This window comes from Schistocerca gregaria, chromosome 2 (genome assembly GCF_023897955.1).
Source record: "Schistocerca gregaria isolate iqSchGreg1 chromosome 2, iqSchGreg1.2, whole genome shotgun sequence".
NCBI classification, from domain to species: domain Eukaryota; kingdom Metazoa; phylum Arthropoda; class Insecta; order Orthoptera; family Acrididae; genus Schistocerca; species Schistocerca gregaria.
Genome location: NC_064921.1, coordinates 53,897,465 through 53,916,919, shown reverse-complemented (window position 1 = coordinate 53,916,919; position 19,455 = coordinate 53,897,465). Strand labels below are relative to the sequence as shown.

The following is a 19,455-nucleotide window of genomic DNA, read 5'->3' as shown; positions in this document are numbered from 1 at the left end:
CCACGTGGCATTTCCTGTGGCTGGGTGCCGCCCGTGGGGAGAGCCGCTGATCGGAGTGGGTGGCATCAGGGCGGATGGCCCTCCATGAAGCGGATTGTCATCTCTTTCTGGTGGTCTCTAAAAAGGGCAAGATTGAATACAATTCCCAAAGGTATGACTCTAAATAGTTCCCCTCCCTTGCTACACCATAGGAGGAACGTAGGGCTACAGAACGGAGAGAGCCATATTCGCAACGGTTTTTAGTCTGCAGCAGAACTGATGGGGACTCTTTTTCTGCCTACGAAGCCTCAAATTTTCGTTGAACAGCTTGACGATAAGTGTGGAGAAGTGACAGCACTGTCCAAGATGCGAAACGGCGCAGTCTTGATTCAGATAGCATCCCCAGCCCAATACTGGGCGTTACTAGTCTGTGACAAGCTGGATGATATTCCTGTTTCCATCACTACCCATAAAAGCCTCAACATGGTACAGGGGTTAATTTTACATCACGATCTCCTCTTGCAGTCTAAGAGTTCCGAGTTAATTTAGAACGGCGGGGTGTTCATTTCATATAGCGCATTACAGGGGACCCGAAGACAACAATGTTGCTAGCAGTGCCTCCATCTTGGCCTTTGAGGGTGATTCATTGCTTGAAAAGGTCAAGGTGATGGTTTACCACTGTAATGTTAAACCATACGTTCCTCCCCCCTATGTAGTACTTTAAGTGCTCGAAGTTCGGGCACATGTCTTTCCGCTGCACTTCCAGCGCTACATGTCGAGACTGCGGACGTCCACTGCACACAGATACTCCATGTGCGCCTCTCCCACTTGCATCAACTGCGGAGAACGCCACTCATTATAATGTCAGAGCTGTTTGTAGTGAAAAAGCTTATACATGATCTTGGAAAAGTTAAAGGACCATAACAAGGCAAAGATCTCACCAACAGGAACATACATAGGTGTAGACAACCGTCACCTTGTGTATAAATGAATGCAGGTTTATTAGCATATTTCTACTATCTAAACAAAAAAGTCCACTGAATATCCAAATATAATTGTGCAGTACAGTATTGAATAACATGCTGAAGATAACAGTGCAGTAGGAAACGTCACTCATCTGAAGATAGCCATGACATTGTGAAACCAGTTATGATATTGAAATACAGCATATTTGAAAGTATTTATAGCGGATCGTATTATATATCAACAATTACTTTTTGTACTTTACAACATTGACTGACTTAAATACTGTTAGGAGTTTCAGCAGGAGGCAGCTCAGTGCAAGACGTGATGGTGATATGTTCCAGGACTGGCACATGTCCCCTGCATGAGTCCAACTGCCTCTCACGCCCTGGAGATGGCGTACCGCTGCCCACCACAGAGTTCAGCTCGCTACACATGGTCGAGGAGGCAGAATTTGTTGTAGGCCCACTTGAGACTCCGATGCCCTTTTGGTACACACAACCCTGCGCAACGTGTGGTTCGAGCTACTGTCAAGATGGACTCCCTGTTTATAACCATCAGGATATTCTGATGACAGAGTTCGGACCACTGGAGCCTGGGCAAGCTTCAGCTGTGGAGCAGCTTTCAGTGAACAACACTACACCTGAGCGGTCAGGCACAAGAGGTGGGCTGTTACCATCTGCACGGATGCCAGTACCAGCTCAGCAGCGAATTCAGCAACAGGTACGTCATGATGCAGCTCCTGCACATTTGAGTCAACCTGTGACAGAGAGTTACCATCCTGAAGCTAGCAGAAGTATGCTTGTCCAGCAAAAACCAGAATTCTGCTATACCCTGCCCTATGCCCCGGTAGCTGGTAACAACACGGTGAGGCCTATCCAGCATCATGCATTAAATGGTGCTTCAAGTTACCCATTGCTTGGTCCCCAGTTAATACCACCACTAACGCAGTTACAGACATCCACCACAACAGGACTGCAGCAGCAGCAGCAGCAGCGACTAATCACTACCATCCAGAGTCAACAGCATATGGCTGTTCTGCATCACCATTACAAACAACAACAAAGTCAAAGGATAGCTGCCATGCTGGGTCAGCAGCAGCAGATAGCTGCCATTCTGGGTCAGCAGCAACAGCAACAGAGGGCTACCATTCTGGATCAGGTGCAGATGCAGCTGCAACAGCAACAGAGGGCTGCCATGTTGGACCAGGTGCAGATGCAACAGCAGCAGAGGGCTTCCACGCAGGGCCAGGTGCAGCAGCAGCAGCAGCTGCTGCTGTTGCTGCTGCAACAGCAACAGAGGGCTGCATTGGTGGGCCAGGTCCAGCAGCAGCAACAGAGGGCTGCATTGCTGGGCCAGGTCCAGCAGCAGCAACAGAGGGCTGCATTGCTGGGCCAGGTCCAGCAGCAGCAACAGAGGGCTGCATTGCTGGGCCAGGTGCAGCAGCAGCAGCAGCAGCAGCAGCAGCAGCAACAGAGGGCTGCATTGCTGGGCCAGGTGCAGCAGCAGCAGCAGCAGCAGCAGCAGAGGGCTACCATGATGGGTCAGCAGCACCGTCAGACGGCTGCCACGCTGCGTCAGCAGCAGCAGATGGCTGTCATGCTGGGTCAGCAACAGCGGCAGCAACAGCATCATCCTGAGGAGAGTGAGGCAGCAAAGACGACAGAATCAGCTCCAATAACAAATGGTGGCTCTATTAGTCCTGCTGCTGCACGGACACAACGAGGCTCTAACACGAGGCCACCAGCCAGTAAGTCTGTAATTCTTTCCAAATGAGAGTTACTTAAGGCGTATTTTTCTCTATTAGGAGGTCTCTTACACCACATGGCCATTAATCCCAAAAATACAGGATTTCTTTTTTGTTTGTTGCTTTCTCAGCTATGTAGAGAACATGACATAAAGTGAAAGATGACTTCAAAGTATGGTGGTGGGAGGTAGTGAGCTTTGTTAGTCTTCTGATAAGTATAGCATTTTGTTAAACACACTCTCTCTCTCTGTCACACACACACACACACACACACACACACACACACACACACACACACAAAGGGCCACAACACGACGTGGTATGGGTTCGACACCATGAATCCCGCAGGTATGTTCATAAATCGGTAAGAGTACTGGGAGTGGGTGGGTGGAGGGTGGAGATCTTTTCTGAACAGCGAGTTGCAAGGCATCTCAGATATGCTCCAAAATGTTAGTCTGTAGAGTTTGGTGGCCACTCTGTTAGCAAATCTGGATGTGTGGAATGCCGCAATGTCCTGCAGGAATTGGCAAAGTCTGTCGTAATGCACAATGGACGTCAATGGATGCAGGTGATCAGACAGAATGCTTACGTACGTGCCATCTGTCAGAGTCGGATCTAGACGTATCAGGGGGTCTCATATGCTCTGCACACGCCATACATAATTACAGGGCTTCCCCCAGGTTGAACAGTACCCTGCTGACACGCAGGGCCCATGGATTCATGAGGTTGTCTCCATACCTGTACACATCCATCCGCTCAATACAATTTGAAACGACTCATCTGACGAGGCAACACGTTTCAAGTCCTCAATACTTCAATGTTGATGATAACGGGCCCAAGTGAGGCATAAAGCTTTGTGTCATGTAGTCTAGGGTACATCAGTGGGCTTTAGGCTCCGAAAGCCCATATGAATGGTGTTCTGTTGAATGTTTCGCACACTGTTGATGGCCCAGCATTGAAACCTGCAGCAATCTGCGAAAGGGTTACATTTCTATCATGCTGAAAGATTCTCTTCAGTTGTCATTGGTACCATTTTTGCAGGATCTTTTCCTGGCCGCAGCAATGTCAGAGATTTGATGTTTTCAGATTCCTGATATTCGCGGTACACTCGTGAAATGCTTATGGGAAAATCCCCACTTCATCACTAACTCAGAGACGCTGTGTCCAGTCGCTGGTGCGTGGACTAAAACATCACGTTCAGACTCACTTAAATCTTGATAACCTGTCGTTGTAGCAGCAGTAAAAGATCAAACAACTGCGCCAGACACTTACCTTGTGTAGGTGTTACCGACTGCAGTGCCGTATACTGTCTCTGTACATGTCTCTGTATTTGAATACTGATGCCTATACTAGTTTCTTCGGAGCTTCAGTGTAAATACTACTGGGGTCATATGGTGGGCCTTCCAGTACATTACTCTACACTGACAACTGACACCTGTCAGCTAGTCCTTCCAACCTCTACCTAGTGAGGCAAAAGTTAGTAGAGATTCGTGCTGCTGTAAAACGAGCGATGCGCGAAGCATACAGCCACTACCACCGTCATACCTTAGCAAAAGATCTTGCTGAAAACTCAAGGAAATTCTGGTCTTACGTAAAATCGGTAAGCGGGTCGAATGCTTCCATCCAGTCACTCACTGATCAGTCTGGCCTGGCAACGGAAGACAGCAAAACGATAGCTGAAATTTTAAATTTAGCGTTTGAGAAATCTTTCACGCAGGAGGATCGTACAAACATATCGCCGTTTGAGTCTCGTACTGATTACCATATGGAGGACAAGGACATAGTGATGGGTTGAAAATAAATAAATCACCAGGTCCTGATTCCAATTCGGTTTTACAGAGAGTACTCTACTGCATTGGCTCCTTACTTAGCTTGCATTTATCGCGAATCTCTTTCCCAATGTAAAGTTCCGAGCGACTGGAAAAAAGTGCAGGTGACGCCTGTATATAAGAAGGGTAGGACGGATCCTAAAAATTACAGACCAATATCCTTAACATCGGTTTGTTGCAGGATTCTCGAACATATTCTCAGTTCGAATATAATGAATTTCCTTGAGACAGAAGTTGCTGTCCCTGCATCAGCACGGCTTTAGAAAGCATCGCTCCTGCGAAACGCAACTCGCCCTTTTTTCACATGATATCTTGCGAACCATGGATGAAGAGTATCAGACGGATGCCATATTCCTTGACTTCCGGAAAGCGTTTGACTCGGTGACCCACTGCAGACGCCTAACTAAGGTACGAGCATATGGGATTGGTTCCCAATTATGTGAGTGGCTCGAAGACTTCGTAAGTAATAGAATCCAGTACGTTGTCCTCGATGGTGAATGTTCATCGGAGGTGAGGGCATCATTTGGAGTACCCCAGGGAAGTGTGGTAGGACCGCTGTTGTTTTCTATCTACACAAATGATCTTTTGGGTAGGGTGGATAGCAATGTGCGGCTGTTTGCTGATGATGCTGTGGTGTACGGGAAGGTGTCATCGTTGAGTGACTGTAGGAGGCTACAAGAGGACTTGGACAGGATTTGTGATTGGTGTAAAGAATGGCAGCTAAATCTATAAATGTAAATTAACGCAGATGAATAGGAAAAAGAATCCTGTAATGTTTGAATACTCCAGTAGCAGTGTAGCGCTTGACGCAGTCACGTCGATTAAATATTTGGGCGAAACATTGCAGAGCGATATGAAATGCGAGAAGCATGTAATGGCAGTTGTGGGGAAGGCGGATAGTCGTCTTCGGTTCATTGGTAGAATTTTGGGAAGACGTGGTTCATCTGTAAAGGAGACCGCTTATAAAGCACTAATACGACCTATTCTTGAGTACTGCTCGAGCGTTTGGGACCCCATCAGGTCGGATTGAGGGAGGACATAGAAGCAATTCAGAGGGGGCTGCTAGACTTGTTACTGGTAGATTTGATGACCATCACGCGAGTGTTACGGAAATGCTTCAGGAACTCGGGTGCGAGTCTCTAGAGGAAAGGAGGCGTTCTTTTCGTGAATCGCTACTGAGGAAATTTAGAGAACCAGCATTTGAGGCGACAGCAATACAATTTTACTGCCACTAACTTACATTTTGCGGAAAGACCACAAAGATAAGAGATTAGGGCTCGTACAGAGGCATATAGGCAGTCATTTTTCCCTCGTTCTGTTTGGGAGTGGAAGAGGGAGAGATGATGCTAGTTGGGGTACGAGGTACCTTCTGCCACGCACCGTACGGTGGGTTGCGGAGTTTGTATGTAGATGTAGAAACAAAGGCTCCAAGAAGTAAAAAAAAGGCAAACAGTCTTCTTTTTTGACGACTCGGACATCTTCATCGATGGTGTCGCCACGTGATACCCTTGCCTGGACGACCTCCGTGTCGCCGGTGCCCACCAACCACCTCTTTTTCTGCCCTGAAATCTGCAGACCAACAGAAGGAGAACGCTGACGCCTCTGCAGACCTCATGGAGCAAGATCCTCCTGCCTCTGTGACCTGTAGCAGCGAGTCTTCGTAGGCTGGCACTCGGCAGCTGTCAAGGTGACACACCTTCATTTTTTCCTCATCATAACTCTCCTCCAATGGAACGTTTGCGGCCTTCGATCCATCAAAGAGTATTTACAGCTACTTTTAGAACTGCAGCGTCCACTTTTACTCTACCTCCAGGGAACAAAATTGCGTCCTCACGACCACTTTGAACTCTAGCATTTATTCCTGGTCGGTTCCCCCACGAACGGCATTCCATGTCGTGGGGGAATCATGCTGCTCATCCAGGATGATGATCATAGTTAATCCATCTCCCTGACTACCCACCTCCAAGCTATTGCAGTCCCCATTGTCCATCCTCATTTGACCTTTTCCCTTTGTATCGTTTACATCCCTATCTCGTTCAGTGTCACCAGAGCAGACTTCTTCCAGCTTAATGGGGCAACTCCATCACCCCTTTCTGCTGCTCGGTGACTTAAATGCACATGATCCTCTTTGATGCTCACACAGAACCTGTCGGAGGCGTCCTCTTGGCTGACCTCTCAATCAACTTGACCTCATGTGCCTGCCTTAACATGGGAGCACTCACATTTCTTTCACGCTCCACTCACTCGTATTCCAATTCGGACCTCTCCTTCTGCACTGCCCATCATCTCGAGTGTCCGTTTTCTCTGACACATACTCGATCGACCATTTTCCATGCCCTATCCGTTTGCTGACTGCTACCCCACCTATGCACACACCCAAATGGCAGCTTACTGTCGCTGACTAGTGGCTGTACCCCTCTTTGATAACCTTCGACGAACGACATTTGCCCAGTTGTGATGACTAGGTAGAATATCTTAAAAACGTTATCCTTGCCGCCACAGAACGTTCCATTCCACGCACTTATTTACCGCGACATGTTCCAGTCTGTTGATGGACTGAGGCATGCTGTGACGCAATTCGCGTGCAGAGACGTGCTCTCCGTGCTTATAACAGTCACGCTACGATAGCAAGCTGCATTCATTATAAACGGCTGCGTGCACAGTTTCGCAGCCTAATTCTGGATAGCAGAAAAGCTAGCTAGATTTCATTTAATGGTTCTTTTAACAGTTCAGCCAACTCTTCTGTCGTGTGGGCCAACCTCTGATGGCTCTCGGAGACCAAGGTCCATCCCCCAATTTCCAGCCTGATAGGAGCAGATGATGTCATTGTGGGCTGTATTCCTATCTCTAATACCTTTGGCCGCCATTTTTCGGAGGTTTCAAGCTACTCTCACTTCCTCCATCGCCATCGGAAAAGAGCGAAGGCGGCACAGTCGTGAGTGCTACAATGCCGCCTTTACTATGAGGGAGCTAGATCATGCTCTCACTCCATCCCGATCCTCTGCCCCATGGTCAGACGAACACATTCAGATGTTGTAGCACCTTTCTCTTGCAGGCAAGTACTTTCTCCTTCGTACATACAGCCTCTTCAGGGCAGAAAGCACGTTTCCAGACAATGGCGTGAAGCTACCCTCATAAAGACATACCTTCCTTCAAGCTATAGCCCTATTTCTCTCACGAGCTGTTTTTGCATGCTGATGGAACGTATGTCATGCCCAGCTGGTATTGTGTCTTGAGTCTGGCAATTTATTAGCCATATTAGCCATTGTACAGTGTTGATTTCTAGCTCAGAGCGTTCTGCAGGGGACCATTTCGTCACTTCAGCCATCCATGTCAAAGTTTTTCTGCGGAAATATCGGACTGTGGCGCTGTTTCTTTAGTTTGGAGAAAGCCTGACACACCTGCTAGATTATTGGTACCCTCCATACTCTCTACACTTTGATCTTCCGTAGCCGCATGTTGCGTGTCTTCAGGAAATTTTAAGAGTTTTCAAGGTACGTGTGACTTCAGCACAGTCGTACTCCTTTATCCAGGAGAAAGGTGTTCCTCAGCTTTCCGTCCTGAGCGCCGTTCTCTCTGTTATCGCCATTAATACTATAATGATCTATCTCCAGCCGGGTATCTCCGGCTCTCTTTTCCGTTGACGATTTTGCCATCTATTGCAGTTCTTCATGTACGTGTGTCATTGAGCAGCGTGTTCAGCGATGTATCGATCGTCTTTACTCATTGAGCATTGACAATGATTTTTGTTTTTCACTGACAAAACCGTTTCTATGAATTTCTGGCGGCGCAATTGGTTTCTTCCACGGTCTTTACATTTTGGCTTTGTTACTCTTCCGTTCGTTAAAACAACCACATTCTTGGGGCTCATGGTCGATAGTAAACTTTCTTGGTCATCCCACGTGTCTTAGGAGGCAGGCTGCTGTATACGGTCCCTCATGTCCTATGTGTACCCAGCGGTACTTCCTGGGGAGCAGATCGAACCATCATCCTCCATTTGTACCGGTCCCTTATCCTTTCGAAACTAAAGTATGGGTGTCCCATTTATGCATCTCCAAGTCCCTTCCTCTTACGCGGTCTCAATATTATCCACCATCGTTGCATCCTTTTAGCAAGTGGTGCCTTTTACACTAGCCCAGTTGAGAGTCCGTGTGCAGAAGCTGTGGAACCACCAATGTCCTCCCAAAGTGACTTTCGCCCCAGCAGATATACATACCATTTGTCTGCCATGTGTGGCCATTCACCCTCGACCTCCTTCGTCAATGACTCCTTTGATCGCCAGTATTGGGTGCATACCTTTTCTGTTACCTTCTGGAGTTCGCCTTCGACTCGTGATCTGGCAGCTTAACTTCACGCTACCTGCCACTTTACCGATGGGTGAGAAACCTTCACCACCCTGGCTTCGTGCGGCTGCCCACGTTTAGCTTGGCCTTTATTCGCTTCCTAAGGACACTACTCCATCCTCGTTCTATCGCCCCTCCAGTTTCACGACCTTAGCACGAAACTTCGCTCTGTTACCTTTGTGGATACTGATGGCTCTCGGACTGATCGTGGTGTGGGTGTGTCTTCGTCACTGGCGCCGACATTTTTCTGTATTAACTTCCAGAACACTGCTGAGTATTTACAGCAGAGCTCTTCGCCCTTTATCAGGCCACGCAGTTCATCTGGCGACACAGGCTTTTCAATTGCGTCAGCTGCTCGGATTCTGTGTGCTACAAAGCCTGTGTGTGCTGCACACGGTCTGTTTCTTGGGTAATGGGTCCGGAAAAGCTGTCACCTGCTCACCGTAACGTTTATGTGGGTCCCAGGTCGCGTCGGTCTGACGGGAAACGAAGCTGCCAAGGCTGCTGCCAAGGCTGCAGTGCTACCTTTGCCCGCTAGCTCTTCCATTCCTTCCGGTGATCACCGTGTTGCCGTCTGTCACCAAGTGGTGTCACTTTGGCATCACCACTGGCCCTCCCTTCATGGGAACAAGCTCTGGGTTATTAATCCCTTCCCAGCGGCTCGGACGACCTCCCCGCGGCGCTCTCGCCGTCAGATGATTTTAGCTAGGTTGCCAATCAGGCACTTTGTTTGTAGTCATCGCCATTTGTTAAGTGGTGGTAACCCACCACTTTGTGATCATTACCATCAACCTTTGACGGTCCGACATTTCCTGACGGAATGCCCTTTTTTAACCACTTATATTCTCATTTGTGTTTGCCATCTTTACGGGAACAAGCTCTGGGGAATTAAATCTCTCCCATTGGCTTGGCCGACCTCCTCTTGCATGTTTGCCGTTGGAGTTATCGGCCGTTTTAGCGGACGACGCGAGGGCTGTCAGCCGTGTTTTACTATTTATCCATCGTAGCAATACGGTGAAGGACATTCAATCTTTAGTTCAGGATCTACGTCTCTCTATGACGAATTTGATAAACCTTTCTCCACGTCCCTCCTCTTCTATCGACTGGGATTGAAGTGTAGTCGTTCTGAACTCCTTTTCGTGTTCTACAGTTTCTACATGGGCGCATATAATCCTAGTTGTTTTTGCGCCGTAAAACAAGCCAACAAACCCAGCCATCTAACCTCCCCGCACATTGCTAAAATAGTGTGATTTTGTGTATGTATTTCTATAACCACCCCCTTCTCACATAGGCGATCTCTTTTCGCCGCTACCGTGCTCACTTCTCTCCCCCCCCCCCCCCCCCCCGCCTCCCGCACCTCCCACCGTCCCTTCTCTCTAGTTGTCTCTCCACATTCTCTTCCCGCATATCCTATTGCAATTATTATTGTTAAATATTTTGCTTCCCTGCTGGCACAATTTTTTTTTAAATCTGGCAATGTTTAATTCGTGCAGACGTAAACACCGTAACGAATGGCACCAATTTAATTACCCAGTATTTCCATGAGTGTAGGATATGCTGATTAGAACTGAACACTCACATGATCTACTTTTCAATATCTGCAGTACATAGACATTCCTGCAGACGAAATATATTACGAGGCCATGCTGGTTAATGCATGTATCTATCAGTTCCAGTAACGTTAAAGTGGTGCTCACAACACAGAATGCCCAGAGAAGAGACTATGGAATGCCCAGAGGAGAGAATATTGAATCTCATTTTTCGGCCTTGGAGAAAAGTTGAATTATTGTCATGAAAGACGTTGGGACATCATACTGCCAGATAGAAAAGACAGTTGTATGGAAATGGCTACAAAAAGTGTGTGGGGGTGTGGTCTAAGGACAACAGTGTGGAAAGAATAGGCAGATAACCTTCCAGAAGGTGAAAACAGGTGACCATACGATTAACTGGCTTTGGCGGACGACAACAGTTGACGCTCGTGCAGAGATTACAGGTAGCGTCAGCAAAACAGTTTATTGGAAGCTGTGTGCATATCTTGTGCTGCCACGCACTATGTGCTGCTGACACCATACCAAAGACAAGATACTTTATAGTGTACAGCCAGCCAACTCGTACATTGAGTGGCATTCTATGGTATTATGTTTGTGGCCACCAGATCGCCACCAGAGTGTCATTAAATGTCCTGCTGAAATGTCACAAGAAGCAATCCTTACCACTCGAGCTCCTGGAATCACGGTTTGAGGAGCTATTGGATATGGCAACAGGACGTACTTTGTAGTCGTTGAATAGAGACTGAATGATCACCAATACGTGGAAATATTAGGAAACACTCTTGTTGCACCTTTTGTGAAGAAGGTACCAAATTGCATATTTCAGCAGAATAACAGAAGACCACCTCACACTGCAGTTACTAACACACACTTTGAGGAATATGTGCCTGCCTGGTCCGCTGATTTCTCAGCCGTAGAACATGTCTAGAATGCGATGGGAAGACATTAGTCTTCATACCAGCCTCAAGCCAGCAACATTCACGAACTGACACAGCATGTGCTTCAGGCACGTCAAGAAATTACTAAGGATGACCTCTGGAAGTTTCTTTCATCTTGCAACGAATGTGTGTGCTCGTGCCTGTGGTGGTCATATCGCGTACTAATGTTGTTTATGGGCGTGGCTTGCGAATGTAACGGAATCATTTAAGACCTGTTAAAAGATGAACACTCCACAGAGGTAGATCAATATCGGCTTGGGCCTGGTGATGGTCCATTTCCCATTTTTGTTTCTGTATTAAGAGTTCTTTTTGAACACTTAGTGTGAAACACACAATTGTGACATCTTAATAGATTTCTAACAAGAGACGAAGTGTTAAAATTTTGTTGCGTAGATCACGTAACTAATGAGGTGGTACTGAATAGAATTGTGAAGAAGAGGAATTTGTGGCACAACTTGATTAGGAGGAGGGATCGTTTAGTAAGACACGTTCTAAGGCATCACGGGATCACCAGTTCTGTGTTGGAGGGGAGCATGGAGGGCAAAATGTAGAGGGAGACCAAGAGATGAATACACTAAGCAGATGCAGAAGAATGTAGGTTGCAGTAGTTTCTGGGAGATGAAGAAGCTTGCAAAGAATAGAGTAGCATGGACAGCTGCATCAAACCAGTCGGTACTGAAGGTTACAAGAAGTTGTACTTAGAAGTAATCCAACCAACACGATCTAAAGGCATAATTCTGACTGGGGAAAAATGACGTATGGGGTCCAATTCTGTTTCTCATATATGTAAATGATCTACCGTCTAATGTACAACAAGCAGAATTACTTCTTTTTGCAGATGACACCAGTATTGTAAGCACTCCCAGTATGCGAACAGAAATGGAAGAAATATTGAACAACGTTCTCAAAAGTATCAGACTGGTTTTCTGCTGACGGTCTCATCCTGAATTTCACGACGACACATCACATTCAGTTCTGCACCTCTAGGGGTACTGCACCAGTGATAAATGTAACACATGGTGATCAAATAATATATAGGCTGGAAACTTCAAAATTCTTAGGTGTCCATATTGATAAGAATTTAAATTGGAAAAACAAATTTTGGAACTCCTCAAACAACTTGTTCAGCCACATTTGCACTTAGAATTATAGCAAATTTTTGGTAGAGAGAAATCATTAAGTTGACATCTTCTGCTTATTTTCACCCGGCGAACCTCCATTTCGCCAGTATGGACTGTCTACTTCTTACCTGCCCTGGAGTCTGCAGGTCAACCCAAGAAGAATGCTGACACCTTTGTAGACTTCATGGCACAGGAAGCTCCAGCCTCTGCACCCTGCAACATTGATCTCTTGAAGGCTGGCACTTGGCAGCTGCCTACGTGACTGCCCTTTGTTTTTTCCATCCTCCCCAGTGCCCCAATATGACTCTTCTCCAATGGAACATTCCTGATATAAGATAAAACAACGAGCAATTATGGATGCTCTCGGAATCACAGCATGCAGTTGTTCCCTGCCGCCTCCATTAAACGAAACTGTGATCTCGCAACCACTTTGACCTTACCTCCAAGGATGGCATTTCATATCAAGGTGGAGACACATTGTTCATCTGAATGATATCCACAGCAAGACTCTCTTTGAGCACCCGGCTGAAAGCTGTTGCATTCTGCATTTTCCTTCCTCTTTCCACCTTTTCTCTTTGTAATGTCTACATCTCATCATTCGCTGGCATCATGGCAGATTTTCTCTAGCTTTTTTCACTCCTTTTTGCTGCTCAGCGACTTTAACACCCACCATCCTCTTTAGGCCTCTTCGAAAACCTGTCGCAGAGATTCTCTCTTGGCTGACCTCAATGATCTCACTCTTTCGGAACACTGGAGGACAGACATTCCTTTCAGACTCCACGCACACCTAGTCGCATTTAGACCTACCATTCTGCACAGATCACTAGCCAGTCATTTCGAGTGGTCTGTTCTCTCTGACATGTATTCGAACGACCATATTCTGTGCACTATAAGTTTGCTGACTCCTAACACATGTGCTTGTAAACCCAATTGGAAGCTTTGAGGCTGGTCAGCCGCGGTAGCTGCTGGAACTGCGCGACTGCTACGGTCATAGGTTCGAATCCTGCCTTGGGCATGGATGTGTGTGATGTCCTTAGGTTAGTTGGGTTTAAGTAGTTCTAAATCCTAGGGGTCTGGTGACCTCAGATGTTAAGTCCCATAATGCTCAGAACCATTTCAACCATTTTTCTTTCTACTTGGTGGCTTCACTCCTCCCTGGCGCCCTTCGACAAACATTTCCCCAGTTGTGATGATCAGCTAGAGTCTTCTACGAACTTAATCCTTACCTTACACTACTTCTTTGCCATGCCATGTCCTGGTCCCCTGGTGGAGTGAGCGGTGCAGTAACGCGATTTGCGAGTGGAGACATTGTCTCCACTTTTTTAACTGCCATAATACAACGGTGACCTGTGTTCATTATAAACAGTTGCGTGCACCTTCCCTGCGGCCCCGGGGGTTAGAATAGGCCCGAGGTATTCCTGCCTGTCGTAAGAGGCGACTAAAAGAGTCCCTCCCCCTCAAGGGGGTAGTTAGCGCCTGCGTCCGGAGACGGACGGTTTCACGACCTATATTTGCGTTCATTTTGGTTTTTCACTTCTGGTTTCTTCCTTCCTTTGGTTGGTTCCTTTCTTTGTTCTTCTCCATCTCACTGTCTTACCTACTCTTCTCCTTGCCTTCTTCTCCTTGCCTTCTTCTCCTTGCCTTCTTCTCCTTGCCTTCTTCTCCTTGCCTTCTTCTCCTTGCCTTCTTCTCCTTGCCTTCTTCTCCTTGCCTTCTTCTCCTTGCCTTCTTCTCCTTGCCTTCTTCTCCTTGCCTTCTTCTCCTTGCCTTCTTCTCCTTGCCTTCTTCTCCTTGCCTTCTTCTCCTTGCCTTCTTCTCCTTGCCTTCTTCTCCTTGCCTTCTTCTCCTTGCCTTCCCCCCCTGCGGGTTCGGGGGTACGAATAGGCCCGCGGTATTCCTGCCTGTCGTAAGAGGCGACTAAAAGGAGTCTTCAAAGTTTCGGCCTTATGTGATGGTCCCCACTTGGGTTTGACCTGCCATTTTCAAAATTTCCGTTGTTAGTGCGTGCCATTTGGGGAAGGACGCCTTACGTGGTGTTTTTCTATTGGTCCATTGTGCACCTCCATATTGCATGCTATCTATTGTCGTGTGGAGGGATTTACACCCCATGTCTTCTGGGCTGCCTCCTCGTCTTGTGCGCAATCCCCTTCTTAGCGCCCACGGCAACTGTGGACCCTTTCAACACCTAAAATCCAGCACGGTAGCCAGTCCGTTGTGGTGGGGTCGTCATGTACCCTCTTGGTGGTAGCCCCCTGACCACGCAGGGATCGCACTACAGATGCCAGAGCTGTTTCCTCCCCATGCATGCCAAGGAGTATGTGCCCATCTTGTCTGGGGCACGGGGACTCCGGGCAATGGGATATCGGCCAGGTACCCGTTGCTTTGGCTGGGTGGCGCCCTTGGGGAGAGCCCTCGTTCGGAGTAGGTGGCATCTGGGCGGATGTGGCGCAATGAAGCGCAATAAATCTCACCAAGCTGGTGGTCGCACTGCCACCAGCGTCTCTAAGCGAGGCAAAATTGAATTCGATGCTGCACAATATGATCCTCAGTCGTTCCCCTCGTTGGCTGCGCCATGGGAGGGACGCAGATTTAGTGCCAAGCAGGAGCCTTATGTACCACAATACCTTGTCTGCAGCAGGACTGATGGTGACTCCTTTCTTTCGACAAAGCCTATGTTTTTTGTGGAACACCTGGAGGATAAGTTTGGGGAAGTGGCGGGTTTGTCTAAAATGAGGAATGGGTCCATCCTCCTTAAGACGTCCTCCCCAGCCCAGTCACGGGCGTTGCTCTTGTGTGATAAGCTGGGAGACGTCCCTGTTACCGTCACTCCCCACAGTAGCTTAAATATGGTCCAGGGGATTATTTACCATCGCGACCTCTTGTTACAGTCCGATGACGCGCTGAGAGCTGACTTGGAACGACATGGTGTGCATTTTGTCCGTCGTGTGCACAGAGGACCCAAGACCAACAGGGTGGCCACCGGTGCCTGTATCTTGGCCTTCGAGGGTGCTGTATTGCCTGAGAAGGTCAAGGTAATGGTTTACCGTTGTGACGTCAAGCCATACGTCCCTCCCCCGATGCGGTGCTTCCAGTGCTGGAAGTTTGGGCATATGTCCTCCCATTGCCCATCCAGTGCCACATGTCGAGATTGCGGACGCCCCTCTCATCCCGATTCTCCATGTGCGCCTCTGCCTGTCTGTGTCAACTGTGGGGAACACCACTCTCCATGCTCGCCAGACTGCCCCGTTCTTCATAAGGAGCGGAAGATTATGGAGTTTAAGACCCTGGACCGGCTTACTTATCGCGAGGCAAAACTGAAATTTGAAAGGTTGCATCCTGTCCCTCTTCAAACTTCTTATGCTGCAGCTACGTTATCGTCGCCCTCGCGGGCGGCAGTTGTCGCCTCCTCTGTGCCGCCTTCAGTTGGCCCTCGGGGCTGTCCATCTCTGTCTGCCCCCCTTGTGTCTGGGGGCAAGCCTTCCTCTGTTGCCCCCTTAGCAGTTGGGGGAAAACCCCCTTCTGTCACTCCCCCCGCACATGCTTCAGGAGTGACATCTGCTCCAAAATCAGGGGGCTCGATCCCTCCCCCTCCCCCTCCCCCTTCTCTGCCGGCGTCGTCTCCGCCGGCTTCGTCTCTGCCGGCTCCTCTCTCGCGGAAGGGGTCCCTCGGGGCCCTCCCTTCTTCCGTTTCTTCTGCTACCCAGCCGGATGTCAGCCAGTGGCTGAAGGTTCATCCACCTGCTGGTCGTAGGGCTTCTTCGTCGTCGTCAGCCTCCGACGCTCCTTCAGAGAAACTCTCCCAGCCCTCTAAGCCAAAGGACAGACGCGAGAAGAAGGACCGGAACGTGTCCAAGAAGGACACTCCGGCAGTTTCAGTACCGCCTGCTGTCAATAGCTCTTGCTCTGGGGATGCGGTGGAGATCCTCGCCTCTGCCGCGGATCTCGCCCTCACGCAACCCTCGGGGACCTCTCCTATGGACACAACGGCCGCCACCGAGCGAGAGTCAGCTGACTCTGCGGCGCCGTCTACCTCTTAGTGGACTTAACGCCCTCCCAGTCCCTTCCTGCTTCCATTCTCCAGTGGAATTGCGGCGGTTATTTCCGCCACCTGCCTGAGCTCCGGATGCTTTTGAGTGTTTCCCCTGTTCTCTGCATTGCTCTTCAGGAAACTTGGTTTCCAGCAATGCAGACCCCTGCCCTTCGCGGTTATCGGGGATACTATAAGAACCGCGCTGACTGTCAACGAGCTTCAGGTGGAGTTTGCCTCTTTGTTCACCACTCTGTCTGTAGCTCACCAGTACCCCTTCTGACGCCTTTAGAGGCAGTCGCTGTCAGGATTGAGCTCTCGCCGGCTATTACTGTTTGCTCTGTTTCCGTTCCTCCGTATGGGCAACTCCCCCGACATGTCTTGGCTGCGCTGCTGGCTCAACTCCCGCCGCCATTGCTGCTTCTGGGCGATTTCAATGCCCACAACCCTCTATGGGGTGGGACTGTCTCCGATGACCGCGGTCGCGCTGTGGAGCATGTGTTGGCTCAGCTCGACCTTAGTCTCTTGAACACCGGTGCTCCCACGCATTTCAGTGTGGCCCATGGCTCGTTCTCGGCCATCGATCTCTCTCTTTGCAGCCCCGGACTTGTCCCATCCCTTCACTGGAGAGTGCATCCTGATCTGTGTGGTAGTGACCATTTTCCCATCTATTTGTCACTGCCCCAGTGTCATTCTTCTGGGCGCCTGCCCCGCTGGGCTCTCAACAGGGCTGACTGGCCGGCTTTTACTTCCGCTGCCACCATTGCTTCTCTCCCACAGGGTGACATTGACGAGGTGGTCCGTGTCTTGACCTCGTCAATTATTTCTGCGGCCGAGACTGCCATCCCTCGCTCTTCTGGACTCCCTCAGAGGAAGTCTGTCCCCTGGTGGTCGCCGGAGATTGCTGAGGCTATTCGCGACCGTAGGCGGGCTCTCCAGCGTTATAAGCGGCACCCGTCTCTGGAGACCCTCATCGCCTTTAAGAAGCTCCGTGCCTTGGCCCGTCGTCTTATTGCACGGCGTAAGCAGGAATGCTGGGAGAGGTACATTTCATCCTTGGGCTCCCGTGTCTCCCCGTCGCTCGTGTGGTCCCGCATCCGGCGGATTTATGGATACCAGACCCCTATGGGTGTCCCTGGAATCTCCCTGGACGGCGCTGTCTGCACGGACGCCGCCACCATTGCTGACCACCTTGCCACGCACTTTGCTACGAGCTCTGCGACTGCAACTTACCCTCCTGCCTTTCGCTCTCTAAAGGAGCGCGCCGAGCGGACGCCGTTATCGTTCCACACACGTCGTTCTGAAAAATCCAATGCTCCTTTCAGCGAGAGGGAATTCCTCGCTGCCCTCGCCAATTGCCCTGATACAGCGCCAGGACCGGACTGCATTCACGCGCAGATGCTGAAGCATCTGTCCAGGGACTGCCAGAGACACATCCTCACCATCTTTAACCGCATTTGGAGCGAGGGCGTGTTCCCGTCGCAATGGCGAGAGGGTGTTATCGTTCCCATCTTGAAGCCCGGTGCAGACCCTCTGGCGGTGGACGGCTATCGTCCCATTACACTAACCAACGTTTTGTGCAAATTGCTCGAACGTATGGTGGGGCGGCGTTTGTGTTGGGTCCTTGAGTCGCGCGGTCTCCTCGCTCCATCCCAGGGTGGCTTCCGTCAGGGCCGGTCTGCTGCGGACAATTTGGTGCGGCTGGAATCTGCTATCCATACGGCCTTTTCCCGCCGTCAGCATCTCGTTGCTGTATTTTTTGATCTGCGGAAGGCATATGACACAACATGGAGGCATCACATCCTTGCTACGTTGCGCGAGTGGGGTCTTCGTGGTCAGCTCCCAGCTTTTCTTCAAAACTTTTTATTGCGCCGCTCTTTCCGGGTGCAAGTCGGTGCCGCCTTTAGTTCATCTTACATACAGGAAAATGGGGTCCCGCAGGGCTCGGTGTTGAGCGTTTCCTTATTTCTAGTGGCCATTAATGGTCTGGCTGCAGCTGTGGGGTCGTCGGTGTCTCCTTCTTTGTATGCCGACGACTTCTGCATCTCATTTAGCTCAATGACTACGGGAGTCGCCGAACGCAGGCTGCAAGCAGCCGTTCGCAAGGCGGCATCATGGGCTCTGACTCATGGATTTCAGTTCTCTGCGGCCAAGACTCGAGTTATGCACTTCTGCAGGCGTCGGACGGTCCACCCTCATCCGGAACTTTACCTCGACGGTCACCTACTTGAAGTGGTGGACACTAACCGCTTCTTAGGACTCGTCTTTGATGCCCGGCTCACATGGGTTCCTCATATTACTCAGCTGAAGCAAAAGTGCTGGCAGCACCTCAACGCCCTCCGCTGCCTGAGCCATGCATCTTGGGGTGCAGATCGCAGCACGCTGTTGCGATTGTACAGAGCCCTTGTGCAGTCCAGGCTTGATTATGGGAGCCTAGCCTATGGGTCTGCATCGCCCTCAGTGTTGACGTTGTTGGACCCCATACACCACTGTGGGGTTCGGCTTGCAACTGGTGCTTTCCGTACGAGCCCCGTGGATAGTCTGCTGGTGGAGGCCGGGGTTCCCCCGCTGCGGATTCGCCGCCACCGACTGCTCGCCGACTATGCTGTCCACGTGCATTGCTCACCGGGCCATCCCAATCATCGCCTGCTTTTCCCTGCCAGGGTCCTCCCTCTGCCCGACCGGCGACCTAGGTCTGGGCTTTCCATTGCTGTCCGTGTCCAGTCCCTGCTGTCGGATCTGGGGTCGTTCCCTCTTCTGCCGCCCTTCCGGGCCTGTGCACCCACGCCTCCCTGGTGTATGACCCGTCCGTCCGTCCGCCTGGACTTGGCACGGGAACCCTAGGACTCGGTTCCGCATGTGGCCCTCCGTCACCGTTTTCTTGCGCTCGTCGTCTTATTTTCAGGCTGTGAGCCTGTCTACACTGATGGTTCCCTGGTGGATGGTCGTCCTGCCTAC

At 49.8% G+C, this 19,455-nt stretch overlaps 1 protein-coding gene across 2 annotated transcripts in view; it reads left to right on the top strand.

Annotated features, from left to right (window-relative positions):
- Positions 1 to 19,455, top strand: part of LOC126336293 (putative uncharacterized protein DDB_G0271606) — a 65,110-nt gene that overhangs the window by 27,751 nt on the left and 17,904 nt on the right. Inside the window, exons 2-3 of one of the 2 annotated variants that reach the window (XM_049999827.1) lie at positions 1,287 to 1,665; positions 1,894 to 2,692. In XM_049999827.1, coding sequence (XP_049855784.1) covers positions 1,287 to 1,665; positions 1,894 to 2,692 — 1,178 coding nt within the window. Of the gene's footprint in view, positions 1 to 1,286; positions 2,693 to 19,455 lie in introns of both variants that reach the window. The other variant, XM_049999826.1, reaches the window with a different exon arrangement.